We start from the raw sequence: 14,948 nt of genomic DNA on the forward strand, positions 1-14,948 counted from the left end.
GGATTGAACATGACAGGTCTCAGTTACACTCAGGACATTTCTAACATGTAAAAGGTTTAGCTCCACGAAACACTCACACAAAAGACACACAACTTACAAACTTCAAGCCAGAACCTAACGAATCCCAGCCAACTAACAAGAAAACAGGAAATAACAAGGTTCTGAAATAGAAGGGAACAAAGTCTTTTCCCCTCTTCTTTCTCTCATTTGGGAGGTGTGGGGGGTGGGAGAGAAATTAGGAAGGACTTGGGCCGAGGATTTAAAAATGAGGGGATGAATGGCTTTAACAGAAAACAGCCCAAACTGAAAAACAAAAGGCCGGGAAGTACGCAAGCTCCTGAATGCCACCCATAAACCCAGGACAACCTTCAGGAGCCAGGAGTTACCTGCAGAGCTTCAAAAAGGTCATGCATGTTCACGGGAGGCAGGGGTGCGGGGAGGGTGTCCCCGGAGCATGCCAGCAGGAGTGCGGCCTGCTGCTCCGCATCGTCGGGGTGCAGGTGGGCAGCTGCGTTCTGGCCGACACAGGAGGCAGGAAGGGCTGGAGGGCTGGAAACAGAGGATGTTAGAAACACCCAGCAACTCCGAGGAGACACCCAATGGCGAGACTAGGAACGGGCTGCAGGGAGGCACCTCATTAAAAAGATCTAAAAGGAAGTAGGAACCCAGCTATTTTTTAGTGAGTGCATAGAGGAAGAGTAGAATTTTCATTTTTAAAGGCAGCCCATCTGGCACGCAGGAAACAAAATGTAGAGCAACTACTGACCCCCTCCCTCCACATGTTAAAAGATTTACTACACTCCAGATACACAGCCAAGACTGTTCCCTGCCCTTAAAGAGCTTCTAGTTGAAAAAACACAATAGACCTTCATTCACGGAAGAGGAAACAAAACACCGACATAGAGAGGAAGGTGGATGTGCTGGGACCAACAGGATCGGGGAGAACCCGCCAGAAGACATGGCCAGCACAAGGGTGGCCACAGGCCAAACGCAGGCCCTGGGGAAACTAACCCATCTGGCCCGTCCCCGGGGCCCAGGTGCAATAGGTGGGAAGCCGGGCATAGCGTCAGCACCAGGACACAGCACAGACCCTCTGCGGCAGAGCACGCGGGCGTGAAGCCACACCGAGGAGGTGACGCACAGGACAGCGTGGGCCCCAGACAGAGGCAGCCCTGCTCCGGAAACAGCCCACCCGAGGAGCCCGAGCCCTGGGTGACTGCGCAGGGGAGAGGCGGCTCAGAAGCCTGGCGGTCAGGGACGCTGTCCCCAGAATTCACCACCACAGGAGCCCCCTTTTTTGGTTTGTTTTTCTCTAGAATGACTTACAAATGAGAACAAGTAATCCCAAACACAGGCCTGCAGGAGACTGAGAACTGCTCGTCACCTACAGTGCGCCCGGGGTGAGGAGCTGCGGCCCAGGTCCCCGGAGGCAGGAACGGCGCTGGCAGAGCCCCTCCCCGTGGCGCCAACACTGTCTCTCCTCCCACCTCCCTCCCTGTCACCCGGCACTGCATCGCTCCCGCCTCCCCCATCATTTTCTCCAGAACGTCTCCCAGTCGCCATGACCAGACGCACCAAGCCCAGCACTTGCAGAAACGCAGTCACTTCAGTTCCCACAAGGAAACAGTGTTTTTCTTTCCCAAAGGCTTAACATTTGGACAGAACTTTGTGGGAAGTGGCGGATGAACGACACAATGAGTAAAACCGTTCCGCTCTCAGGGCCCCTCAGACTTACGGCCGCACCAACCCATTATCTGACAGCGGTCGGTACACAGAGCAGTGTCACCGCCGGGATGTCACAGCCGCGCATACCTTTCTATTAAGCTGTTGTACACCGTGATGCTGTTCTTCAGGTACGGCTGGGGGGTCACGTTACTACCAAAGGCGTATTTAAAGTGACCGTCTCGCAACCGATATGCTTTCCTTCGTGATACAACTGATGCCAATATGTCCTTAAGATGATTCTGTAAAAACAAGAAAAACAGCATGAAGTCCCATTTAAGAGCAAATCCTCAGACTTCCCCTGAGCTGCTCACGCCCACAGGACTCAGCCGATGGGAGGGGAGTGGCGCCCGTGCAGGACCACACCAGGTTCACCGAGGAGCCAGACCCGAGGAGCCGGGAGGAGGGGTGGGCTGTTTACTGTGTTCTTCAGGTGGGCTTGCTCTACATGGAATTTACTTTAAAAGGTTTCATATCTCTAAATTTGTTCCTCTCAAAAATGATTTCCAGCCTGGCCGGCGTGGCTCAGTGGTTGAGCATCGACCTATAAACAAGGAGAGGTCACGGTTCCATTCCTGGTCAGGGCACGTGCCCAGGTTGTAGACTCGCTCCCCCGTAGGGGGCGTGCAGAAGGCAACCAATCAATGATTCTCTCTCATCACTGAAGTTTCTATCTCTCTCTCTCCCTCTCCCTTCTTCTCTGAAATCAATAAAAAAAATTTAAAAGATGCTTTTCAGATAGCTTTAAATAAAAGCACAAAAGTGAGTAATTTTCTTTAAAAGAGGCACCCACCTTGAAACTTGCTTTAAAAAGTCTCAAGCTCTGAGGTTTCTGGGTGACGGTGCCCCATAAACTGAGCCCCTCCCTGAAGAGAACCGTGGCTCTCAGGAGCCACGTAAACACAGACACATAGGACACAGAAAAATCGGGGTTTCATCCCTTCACCTCACGAGAGCCAAGTATAGAAGAGGGCTGGCAATGTGACAGCTCGTCCCAGCCTGCCCTTGTTAGCGGGATCAGGGATGGCATTTCACTGACACCTGTGAGACCCTCTCCCATCAGGAGTTCAGGGCGGTTTATAATTTCCACACACGGAGCTTTTTAACGTTTGTAACTTAATCTCTGAGGTCCGGGTGAGGAAAGGGACGCCCAGAGAAGCGCAAGGTGACGCAGCGTCCCTGCAGCGCCTGTGCACCCCAGGCCCCAGGGACACCCTCCAGCAACGACGTGAAAAACTGAGGGCGTGACGGAGCGTCTACGACAGGAACCCACTGTGCAGACGCCACGTCGAGCTCTCCTAATGCCAGACACAGCGACACCCCGTGAGTTAGTCCCTAGGACTCTCGATCTCATTTGCCCCCTTAAAAACTGTCCCTTGCTGACAGATGACACATGGGCTCGAACACCAGTCGCCTCCAGGAAGCTCACCTGTGAAGCGAAGGCACCTGCCTGGAGTGCGATGCGTTTCTCCCTCAGAGGAAAACTACGTGAATGATGACAATTCTGAGATCAGAGTGACATGTGGGGTCTTTTCTTGCAGCAGCAACTTCCAACAACACACACAAGCTCATCACACGCAGCCCTGTTTCTGCCACCAGCAAACCCACCTCCACGGCGTAGACCACAGCCGACACGGCCTCCTCGGTGACGTTGTCCAAGCCGTGCTCGTACGCCGTCACGATCATCCGCCCCTCCAGCTGACCCCGCGTGGGCAGCATCATTGTGTGGGAGCACAGTTTCAAGTCATCGTCATCTTGGGGATCCTTTGCCACAAACTGCTGGGCTCCCGAGAGGGGGTTCTGAGGCTGGAATCTGTGCTGAGTAAGAAAACCTTTCAAAGTTATTCATTACAGTGGCGAGTAACGAGACGCAAACAAGAGTAACGTCCTGGACTGCACAGCCCACAGAGCCACGCCACCAGGATCACGCCAGCGGGGTGAAACCAAAAAAGCAACGCCTCATGCACAAATAGTCACAGACTCACGCGTGTTTCATGGAAATAACGGAGGCGTGGCTTGAGGGGAGCACGCTAGAACGCACGGCCGATTGTTCTAATAATTAGCATCTCTGTAACCACAGAGCACATGGCTCTGTGCTGGAGTAACAATCAGGGAGAAGGTTTAAAACTATGTTCAAAACAAGTGAGAGCCTGTGAAGTGCACATTAGCAGGCAGGTTCTGAAAGTATCAGGGCATAATCAACCCTTCAGTTAAGCCTGGAAAATCTTACTACCCAACAGGACAGACCTAACAGCAGATGCTCCAAGATAATGCTGTGTAGTGCAGTGTGACTTAGTTACTACTGCCTTCCACTTGCAATTCTCAACAACACATCGCCAGCCTCATTATTTAAAATCATTTTCTCAATCTTATTTCTGCTCATACAGCCTCGGCCTCCTCTGGGAGAGCTGAGGGCCCATTTATACTCTCCGTCACCATCCAGAGACGGGCCCTGGCAGCTTGTGGTTAAGCACAACATACAACACTTTGTAGCTAACGTGTTTGAAGTTTGTATTAGAAAAGCAACACTTGTTTTTCCCCATTTTCCAGGGGAGAAGCTGCCCTGTACGCCAGCATGTGTGTGAGCAGGAGGCCTCCAGGGGAATGCTGCTGAGCTGAAACAGCAGAGGCAGGATCGGTGCTTGTGGTGTTAATCCAGAGCCATCGCTTCCCGTCAACACCGAGAGGAGGGAGACTTTCAGGAAACTGTTCCCTCAGGAAAAAGCCGGTTATTCTAACTGTGTACACACCCTACAGCCAAACGCCCCTGCGCCTTCTCTGCTGGCCCCCGGGCCCCCGGCCCTGCGGCCTGCGGGCCTCCTGGACCGAGGGACTCCAGTCCCTCCAGGGAAACATTTCAGAGGGAGAACACAGGCATAGCTCCCAAATCACTGAGAAATCGCGGATGCTATTGAGAACATTAATGTTTGTGCAGAACAAACCAGAACTAGAAAAACTCAGGCACCAACTTCACAAACAGGACACCTTTCCCCCACAGGACACCCCCTATTTCCCAACTCAATTACCGGTAACTTCATATTCATTAAAAACTTAAACCAGTGGTTACCCAGACCTACATCAAATTTCTGGCGCACAGAAGACATCTTCTTCCTTCCCTTCGGCTTCCCGGGCTTGGCTGCGGAGCCGCCTGTCCAGGGCAAGGAGCCGGCACCCTCTAGGAGACAGGAAGCAAGGACCGTGAGAGAAAACCATGAGTCGGAAACTGCTAAGTGTTTTCATTTGGGGTTAAAAACAAGTATGGAATGCTCAAATAATGTAAATCAATAAAAAATTCACATCTTCTTTTTCTGCTTCTCAAAACAAAATCATAAATTCCTTCCACTTCCTTTTCTAGCTGTAACCAAAATTACTCTCAGGACGACAGCTTGGTTTTCCACACCATAGCTGCTGTCCCTGCAGCCGGGTCACAGAGGGAGGACCGTCAGCTACTGTCCCTGCATCCGTGTCACAGAGGGAGGACCATCAGCTACTGCTCCCTGCAGCTGTGTCAGAGGGAGGACTGTCAGCTACTGTCCCTGCAGCCGTGTCAGAGGGAGGACTGTCAGCTACTGTCCCTGCAGCCCTGTCACAGAGGGAGGACCGTCAGCTACTGTCCCTGCATCCTGGTCACAGAGGGAGGACCGTCAGCTACTGTCCCTGCAGCCGTGTCAGAGAGAGGACCGTCAGCTACTGTCCCTGCATCCTGGTCACAGAGGGAGGACCGTCAGCTACTGTCCCTGCATCCTGGTCACAGAGGGAGGACCGTCAGCTACTATCGCTGCATCCGTGCCACAGAGGGAGGACCGTCAGCTACTGTCCCTGTAGCCGTGTCAGAGAGAGGACCGTCAGCTACTGTCCCTGCAGCCGGGTCACAGAGGGAGGACCGTCAGCTACTGTCCCTGCATCCTGGTCACAGAGGGAGGACCGTCAGCTACTGTCCCTGCATCCTGGTCACAGAGGGAGGACCGTCAGCTACTGTCCCTGCATCCTGGTCACAGAGGGAGGACCGTCAGCTACTATCGCTGCATCCGTGCCACAGAGGGAGGACCGTCAGCTACTGTCCCTGTAGCCGTGTCACAGAGGGAGGACCATCAGCTACTGCTCCCTGCAGCCGTGTCAGAGGGAGGACCGTCAGCTACTGTCCCTGCAGCCGTGTCACAGAGGGAGGACTGTCAGCTACTGCTCCCTGCAGCCATGTCACAGAGGGAGGACTGTCAGCTACTGCTCCCTGCAGCCATGTCACAGAGGGAGGACCGTCAGCTACTGCTCCCTGCAGCCGTGTCAGAGGGAGGACTGTCAGCTACTGTCCCTGCAGCCGTGTCAGAGGGAGGACCGTCAGCTACTGTCCCTGCAGCCGTGTCACAGAGGGAGGACCGTCAGCTACTGTCCCTGCATCCGTGCCACAGAGGGAGGACCGTCAGCTACTGTCCCTGCATCCGTGTCAGAGGGAGGACCATCAGCTACTGCTCCCTGCAGCCGTGTCAGAGGGAGGACTGTCAGCTACTGTCCCTGCAGCCGTGTCAGAGGGAGGACCATCAGCTACTGTCCCTGCATCCTGGTCACAGAGGGAGGACCGTCAGCTACTGCTCCCTGCAGCCGTGTCAGAGGGAGGACTGTCAGCTACTGTCCCTGCAGCTGTGTCAGAGGGAGGACCGTCAGCTACTGCTCCCTGCAGCCATGACACAGAGGGAGGAGTGTCAGCTAATGTCCCTGCAGCCTTGTCAGAGGGAGGAGTGTCAGCTAATGTCCCTGCAGCCGGGTCACAGAGGGAGGACTGTCAGCTGCTGTCCCTGCAGCCATGACACAGAGGGAGGACCGTCAGCTACTGCTCCCTGCAACACACCACAGAAGCAGAGCAGGGTTTTTTAGCTCAGGGTGGGGAACTGAGCACGTGTGCTAACCTGCTCTCCTTCAGGACCTGCTAAAAATGGCAACAGAGGAAAGTAAAGGAGCTGCCCACACAGCAAGGAAGAGGACAATAGTAGGGGACCAGATGAGATCTCGACAAATGTCCACGATGGGCTGAACGGTGCTGGCTTACAGAGCAGACACGAGTTGGCCATGACCCAGCTAGCAAACCAACGCCACGGGCCTCCTCACAGGAAGGCAGTGAGGCGGGAGTCAACCTGCCCAGGAGAAACCTGACAGGACTTGGATTTGGAGGAGGTGAGTGCAGCGGGCACCAGGAGGGACCCGTAATATCATCGGTGGGAGGTCTACAGGAAAAAATCATCCACACAGACCCCTACCCCCAGACGGACTCAGTACAGAGCAGAAATGCAGGTGCCCTGTTCAGACAGCTACCTAGCCCAGTGCAGGGCCGTCTGAGTTCTGGGGCAGTCCACCTCCTGTGAGGCCAGCCCTGCTCACTGCCATCCACGTGGTACTTCACACAGGTGGGGAGAGCATGGAGGGCTCAAGTTAAAGGGACAGCATCTCTAGGGTTTACTAAGGTAGTTGGCCTCCAAGGAAGAAGCCCATCCTATAAAATAAAGAGGTGATACGTAAATTGACCATCACACCCTCGTGTCACAAGATGGCCTGCAGGGGAGGGCAGTTGGGGGCGACCAGGCCTGCAGGGGAGGGCAGTTGGGGGCGACCAGGCCTGCAGGGGAGGGCAGTTGGGGGCGACCAGGCCTGCAGGGGAGGGCAGTTGGGGGCGACCAGGCCTGCAGGGGAGGGCAGTTGGGGGCGATCGCACTGGCAGGGGAGCAGTTAGGTGTCAATCAGGCTTGCAGGGGAGCAGTTAGGGGGCAATCAGGCTAGCAGGCAGGCGAGTCACAGAGGGAGGCTTGTCTCTGCAGGGTTTTCTGTTAGGAGCTAGCAGTCCTGGATTGTGAAAGGGATGTCCAACTGCTGGCAGTCAGACATCCCCCGAGGGGTCCCAGATTGGAGAGGGTGCAGGCTGGGCTGAAGGACAGTCCCCACCCACCCCCACCCCCAGTGCACGAATTTCGTGTACTGGGCCTCTATTTCTTAAATATGAAATCTCAGGTCTCTGACAATAATCTACCTGAAGCACTTTAAGAAAGACCAAGTTAAGCAAATGAAAAATAGAGGTTCGAGAGGTAAAGAATCCAGGCTACACAGAGGACTCAAGTCACGCCTAGCTGGTATCCTCAGAGAATTCTGAGAAGTCACATATCCGTAAAACAAAAGAAGATTCTATGGAAATGTTGAATTAAAGGATGCATGAGACAGAAAGGCTGAAAGAAGAGCTGAGGAAATCTCACAAAACACAGAGCAGTAAGATGATGAAACACTCTAAGGTCTAAGGTCAGTGTATCTAGAGAGAGAATAAGCACACTGTATGAGGAGCTACGAAGGCCCCAGAACACAACACAAGCGTAGCTGCCTTTCAGAACAGGATGAGGGTGGGAAGCTTTTCATTGTAAGACCTGCTGTACTGTTCTCTTTAACCACCTTGCTAATGAGAAAAAGTCAAAGTAATACGAGCTCATTGTAATTCACCTGCAAGGGCTGTCGGTACAGACCATTTCTATATTCTACTTGTAACAGAAACCTTCTCTTTGCTGCTAGCCAATATTAAATAATTTCATTTCAAGAAAATATAGTTGGGGTGTTGATGGAGAAATAATCTGTCAGATTCCAAACGTTTCTTCACTTATCTAAAAATAACCAATAATAAGCATTCAAGAATATCAAAGGTTTTATTTAATTCAGGTCAAATAGCTATACTTATTAATAACTCTCCATATTTGTTAAGCATTTTTGTGGGTTTTTGTGTGTGTATTAATCCTCGCCTGAGGATATTTTTCCATTGATTTTTAGGGAGAGTGGAAGAGAGAGGGAGAGACAGAGAGAAACATCGATGTGAGAGAAACACATCGATTGGTTGTCTCCTGCAGGAGCCCCAACCAGGGCCCAGGCCTACAACCAAAGTACATGCCCCTGACCGGAATTGAACCCGGGACCCTTTGGTCTGCAGGCAGACACTCTATCCACTGTGCCAAACTGGCTAAGGGGCAAGCATTTTGTATTTTTAAAAGCACCTTTTTACTTGTTATTTCGTCTGCTTATTTATTTATTTATTTATTATTCCGTAGGTTCGACATCACTGCCTCTATTTTACAAATTAAAGCTAAGGCCATCCAATAATTAGCTCCTTTCTCTAAGCCAGCGGTTCTCAACCTGTGGGTTGCAACCCCTTTGGCAGTCGAACGACCCTTTCACAGGGGTCGCCTAAGACCATTCCTGCATATCAGATATTTACATTATGATTCATAACAGCAGCAACATTACAGTTATGAAGTAGCAACGAAAATAATTTTATGGTTGGGTCACAACATGAGGAACTGTATTTAAAGGGCCAGAAGGTTGAGAACCGCTGCTCTAAGCTAAACCTGTACCCAGGTCTCCATTCAACCAGGGTTTTCATTTCAGATCCCGTATCTCTTGGCTGTGTGGCGCCTCACAGTACGCTCAAAAGCAAGATCTGCCTCAAAAGCAAGATCTGATCCTCACGGTGTTGGTTCTCTAATCAAATTAGGTTTTCACAATGAAGTGGATTACCTCTATGATCCTCCCGGCCAAAGTCCACGCTAAGCTGAACAGAACACAGGAACCTGACACGTGTGAGCCCCTGCTGTGAGGGCAGGTGAGCGTTAGGGACGCACCCAATGGGTACTTCTTGGAGGAGGAACTGGGCTCCAGGCGACCTTTCCTGAATTCTTTATCACACAATAGGGGTTGGCATGGGGATGGATGATACAAAACACTGGCCATTTCTAGATAAATATGGGCTTTTAATACATGATCATCAGCATCTCCACAGCCCTTTTTAAAAAATATTCAACTTACTCGACAGCAGGAGGTACCTAAGAATGCACTTTTTAACAAGAGCCCAGGGTAAGTTTTATCATGGGGCAAATTTTGCATGTATTCAATTATTTGTTTTGGACGAATTGATTAAAACAAGATGGCTGAAAGAGGTGGCTTGTACCACTTAAGCTCCAAGCAATTAGGGACACAGGGGTGGGTGTTTCTATCAACACCTGTTTAGTTCAACCTCCCAACAGGCTGCTGTCCAAGACCTTTGTTCTCCACCAATAATCTGCCTAACATACATGTGGAAGCTCTAACCTACCTTCCAGGTGCCAGTATCTCACCAGTGGGAGCCCAGGTTCCCCACAAGTTGTAATCCCCACCCCCTCCATCTATGCAAACCCCCGCTGCTGTCCTCCCCGCACTGGCCTCCACTTCTTCATCCTGGCCGCCCAGCCCTTCCCCACTTCACACAACTTCAGTGTCTGAAGTCCAGTGGGGTGGGGAGTCATGACCAAAGGTGCCGTGAGTCCAGCGAGAGCCCGGCTTTAACATGGCCATAAAGGAATCTGCACCAACACACCACCCCTTTCTCAGCCCTTCAAAGAACATTTCGCTTGCAAACACAGGTGTCTGTTTCTGGAAGCTGAAGCCAGTGTCTCGGGCGTACTGTCGCTCCCTTACCTGGGGTAGACACCAAAATCTGGCACCGCGTGAGAATGGCCAGGAGGAACTCGTTGTGAGAGTGCACTGTAAAAGAGAGGAGTGCAGGGTCAAATACACGATAGTTAAAAGGAAACCACTACTTCAGCAGAGCTTTTAAGGATTTTGGGTATCCCCTGTTCTGCCATTCTTTACACTTAATTTTAAATACCACATTATTAAAATGGCCTTATAGACCACTAAAATCAAACTCTTATTTTTTTAAGTGAAAAGACTAATTTACTGCACAGCTGGGGAGCCCTCCAGGTGGGTAGTTATTTTACCATTATCCTGTGTGAGAAGTCTATGCGCTTCCAGGTCAAACTCCTCTTTGCTGATCTTCTGCTTGAACCACAGCTTCAGGTTGGCCCAGTATCTGCAGGGGCAGAGAAATTATGAAGAATCACAGGTTTTGTTTCTTCCCCGCGTCCACCTAACCTTGTCCACCCTGAGGGCAATTTCTACTCCCTAGTGCAGGGGTTCTCAACCTGTGGGTCGCGACCCCTTTGGGGGTCGAATGACCCTTTCACAGGGGTTGCCTAAGACCATCGGAAAACACATATATAATTACATATTGTTTTTGTGATTAATCACTATGCATTAATTATGTTCAATTTGTAACAATGAAAATACATCCTGCATATCAGATATTTACATTACAATTCATAACAGTAGCAACATTACAGTTATGAAGTAGCAATGAAAATAATTTTATGGCCGAAACCGGTTTGGCTCGGTGGATAGAGAGGTCCCAGGTTCGATTCTGGTCAAGGGCATGTACCTGGGTTGCGGGCACATCCCCAGTGGGAGATGTGCAGGAGGCAGCTGATCGATGTTTCTCGCTCATCGATGTTTCTAACTCTCTATCTCTCTCCCTTCCTCTCTGTAAAAAATCAATAAAATATATTAAAAAAATAATAATAATAATTTTATGGCCGAAACCGGTTTGGCTCAGTGGATAGAGCGTCGGCCTGCGGACTGAAAGGTCCCAGGTTCGATTCCGGTCAAGGGCATGTACCTTGGTTGCGGGCACATCCCCAGTAGGGAGTGTGCAGGAGGCAGCTGGTAGATGTTTCTCTCTCATTGATGTTTCTAACTCTCTATCTCTCTCCTTTCCTCTCTGTAAAAACTCAATAAAATATATTTAAAAATAATAATAATAATTTTATGGTTGGGGGTCACCACAGCATGAGGAACTGTACTAAAGGGTCGTGGCATGAGGAAGGTTGAGAACCACTGACTTAGTGTGAGGGTGAGTGCCCTGCTCTCCACCCCAGAATGTGACTATTTGGAGACAGGGCCTTTCGAGAGGGGCTCAGTTCCCATGGGGGTGTCAGGGCGGACCTTGCCCCACCGTGACTGGCGTCCTTATGAGACAGGCCGGAGAGAGACACGAGAAAACGGCCATCACCGAGCCCAGGGGAGAGGCCTCAGAAGAAACTGGCCCTGCTGACCGTTGATGTCAGACTTCTAGCCTCCAGACGGTGGGAAATACATTCCCATTTAGGTCCCCCAGTCCATGGCATTGTTATGGCCACCCCCGCAGACTAGGGCACCTGGCAATCAGCATACCCACCGGTGGGAAAGGGAGGAAAGACCTCCGTGAAAGGCGCTGACAGGTAGTCACAGAATCGGACTCATGAGCCAAGTGGCCAAAAGCACAGCTGGCCCTTTCTGTCCTCACTGTCCCCTCCTAAGAGGCCAGGACTCTTCAGAAGCCTGCATTTAACATGCGCATTTAAAGTGTGACAGGCTCCAGCTAATACTGCCGTGCTGCAGATTTGCGAGCTGCTAAGAGAGACCTTAAAAGGTCTTATCACAAGAAAACTTTTTGTTTTGTTTTGTTAATCTTCACCTGAATAAATATTTCCCCATTGATTTTTAGAGTGGAAGGGAGAGGGGAGGGAGAGGAGGAAGAGGAGGAAGAGGAGGAGGAGGAGGAGGAGGAGGAGGAGGAGGAGGAGGAGGAGGAGGAGGAGGAGGAGGAGGACAGAGAGAGAAAGAGAAAAGCATGGATGTGAAAGAGACACATCAATTGGTTGCCTCCCACACCTTCCCTAACCAGGACTGGAGATGAACCTGCAACCCAGGTATGTGCCCTTGACTGGGACTCGAACCCGTGACCCTTTGGTGTGTAAGCTGCCACTCAACCCCTTAGTACACCAGCCAGAGCAACATATTTAGTGTATGGTAACAAAGGTAAGTAGACTTACTGTGGTGATCATTTTGCAATATTTACAAATACCAAATCATTATGTTGTATATCCAAAACTAATACAATATTACCTGTCAATTATAATTCAATTTCAAAATAGATTTATATGTTAAAATGTGTGTGTTTTACGGGCTGGGGAGTGGTCATTAATACTGTTTCTGGCTGACCTCTTTCCCTTCAAATACAGTCCAGTTTCAATCTCACTGGCTGAAGTAAATGGTTTCTAAAACGGCTCACCACCCAGAAAACACCCATGGATGTCAGAAACTTAGTGGTTTTTAAAGTGAAAAGCAACCGCTAATCACAAAAATAACTAGTTGGCTGGCAGAAAAAAAAGATTCAACCCTTTCTCACATAACATAACGCCGCTTGAAACGAGTACAATACATGCGTTTTCACATCCACACCCCTGTTTGTGCTTAAGGAAGCTGCTCCCTGTCCATGAAGCAGGATTAATAAATTAGTACATGTCTCATAATCACTTTCAGTTCACACTTGTTTACTTTCTAATGCTCATCTGAGTTCCTAACAGGAAAAGAAAAAAAGCAGAGATTTCTCAACCAGATGGTTTAATGCCCTCACTGCCTTATTGTGCCCCAAGCAGTGCCTCTCCTGTTTACCAATTAGCTTCTGGGCACCTCAGCATGATCTCTGTATGTACCCAACCAGGATCTCTGCATAGACCTGGCCATGACCTCTGCATAGACTTGGCCATGATCTCTGCACGTACCCAACCATGATCTCTGCACGGACCTCGCCATGATCTCTGTATGTACCTGGCCATGATCTCTGCACGGACCTGGCCATGATCGCTCATGTACCTGGCCATGATCTCTGCACGGACCTGGTCATGATCGCTCATGTACCTGGCCATGATCTCTGCACGGACCTGGCCATGATCTCTGCACGGACCTGGCCATGATCTCTGTATGTGCCTGGCCATGATCTCTGTACAGACCTGGCCATGATCTCTGCACGGACCTGGCCATGATCACTGTATGTACCTGGCCACGATCTCTGCATGGAACTGGCCATGGATGGATGAAGTTGCAGCCAAAGCTCTGGATTCATGTGAAAAAAAAATTTTTCCAGGAGAAAACCCGCAGCCTTAATGGAATCTTAAAGTCGCCTAAGATCCATTTCACTCAACAGCCAAACATGTTTAGTTCCAGCGCTTGCCACCACGTTTCGCACGCTCAGTACTGATAACTTCCCAACAGGGGACACTTAGAGGCCTTCTTTGTTTTTTAAAGGGCAGGAACAATTAGGAAGTGGAACAGAGCTCCTTTCCCATCCTCTTCTATCCAACAGGAGGTCAGTCACACAAGAAACCCGCCTCCCTAGTTTACAAGAAACACGCAAACACACACAGGTCTGGAGCGTGGGAGCTGGTTCAGAGCCGAGGAGGCTCTGCAGGGAAGCTGTTCCAACACGGTGCTGCCTACCTCTGGGCAAACTTGTGCCCAAACAGCAGCCCTGGCTCTCCAAGGCTGGGAGACTGACCTAGCTGGTCCCTCACTGTACACCCACAGCCAAACGGCTGTTTCCTCAACACCAAAACCAAGCCCGCCCGCCCCCGTGAGGCCGAGGCGTGCAAGGGGGTCAGACTAGGAGGCACTGAGACACCTGCAGAAAATAACACATGACCAAGTCAGCCAAAGCACTCAGCACCTGTTTGAGCACGACCCTCCACTGCGGCCTGGACACAGCATCTCAGAGGCTGCTCCTACGATGCTATCCGGCCCAACAGGGTCCTCCGTCCCTGCTGTAACCTGGGGAAGGTGTGGCTGGGCACCTGGGCCCTCTGCAACCAACCCGTCAGGTATCAGGGCCAGGGTGCCAAACCTGCTGTGACCTACTCTCCAGTTGCAGTTACTACGCTCCCGGATCTCCATCTGCAAACCTATCACACGGGAGTGACCGCACCTGGCTCACATCTGCTGTGAGGTGGGAGGAGGCAGTGCCCAAGGCTTAGAGCGCTTGAAAGGTGCTCCCTAAGTGCCCGCTACTATTCTACCGGAGGGGCCGAAACTGCCGTCCTCGGCGCCGACAGCCCACCCCGGCTCAGAGCCTCCGCCTCCAGGAAGCCCTCCCGGGGCGCCCCGCACCGGGCCGCCCCCGCGCAGGAGGCCGGGGCGTGAAGCGCGCTTCTCCCGCTCCCCCCAGGGCCGGCCCGGCGCCCAGGGAGGCGGGGAGGCGGCCTGCGGCGCGAGAGGCCCGGCGGCCCGCCCAGCGCAGGGCCCCGCCGCCCGCGACGCCGGCAGCCCAGGCCCGGGCGGCGGGGGCGTCTCCGGGCGGTGCGGCGGTTGGGCCGGAGCCCCGCGCGGAGGCCGCAGGCCGCGCCGCTTACTGTTTCACGTTGTCGCCCAGCGCCTCGCTCAGGTTCTTCTTGGCCGCCTCCAGCTCGCTCACAAAGGTCGCCATTGCTCCCAGCTCCCGGCCCGACCGCAGAGCCGGCCGCCGCGCCGCGCAACCGAAGAACCAACGCGGCGGAGGCCTCGCGCCGGAGGCCCAGCCCGCTCCC

The 14,948-nt window shown here is 52.0% G+C and overlaps 1 protein-coding gene and 1 long non-coding RNA gene across 5 annotated transcripts in view; one reads left to right on the forward strand and one right to left on the reverse strand.

Annotated features, from left to right (window-relative positions):
* TADA1 (transcriptional adaptor 1) overlaps window positions 1-14,897 on the reverse strand; it is a 19,009-nt gene extending 4,112 nt beyond the window's left edge. The window contains exons 1-8 of one of the 4 annotated variants that reach the window (XM_059673363.1): window positions 14,775-14,897; window positions 10,494-10,585; window positions 10,192-10,257; window positions 4,800-4,897; window positions 3,331-3,540; window positions 1,813-1,964; window positions 387-549; window positions 5-161 (exon numbers count right to left, since the gene is read on the reverse strand). In XM_059673363.1, the coding sequence (XP_059529346.1) occupies window positions 57-161; window positions 387-549; window positions 1,813-1,964; window positions 3,331-3,540; window positions 4,800-4,897; window positions 10,192-10,257; window positions 10,494-10,585; window positions 14,775-14,848 (960 nt within the window). In that variant the 5' untranslated portion in view covers window positions 14,849-14,897 and the 3' untranslated portion in view covers window positions 5-56. Of the gene's footprint in view, window positions 1-4; window positions 162-386; window positions 550-1,812; window positions 1,965-3,330; window positions 3,541-4,799; window positions 4,898-10,191; window positions 10,258-10,493; window positions 10,586-14,774 lie in introns of those variants that run through there. The other 3 variants (XM_059673362.1, XM_059673365.1, XM_059673364.1) reach the window with 3 other exon arrangements.
* Window positions 1-14,948, forward strand: part of LOC132220664 (uncharacterized) — a 747,794-nt gene that overhangs the window by 618,419 nt on the left and 114,427 nt on the right. The gene's annotated exons all lie outside the window — the stretch shown is intronic.

This window comes from Myotis daubentonii, chromosome 18 (genome assembly GCF_963259705.1).
Source record: "Myotis daubentonii chromosome 18, mMyoDau2.1, whole genome shotgun sequence".
NCBI classification, from domain to species: Eukaryota; Metazoa; Chordata; class Mammalia; order Chiroptera; family Vespertilionidae; genus Myotis; species Myotis daubentonii.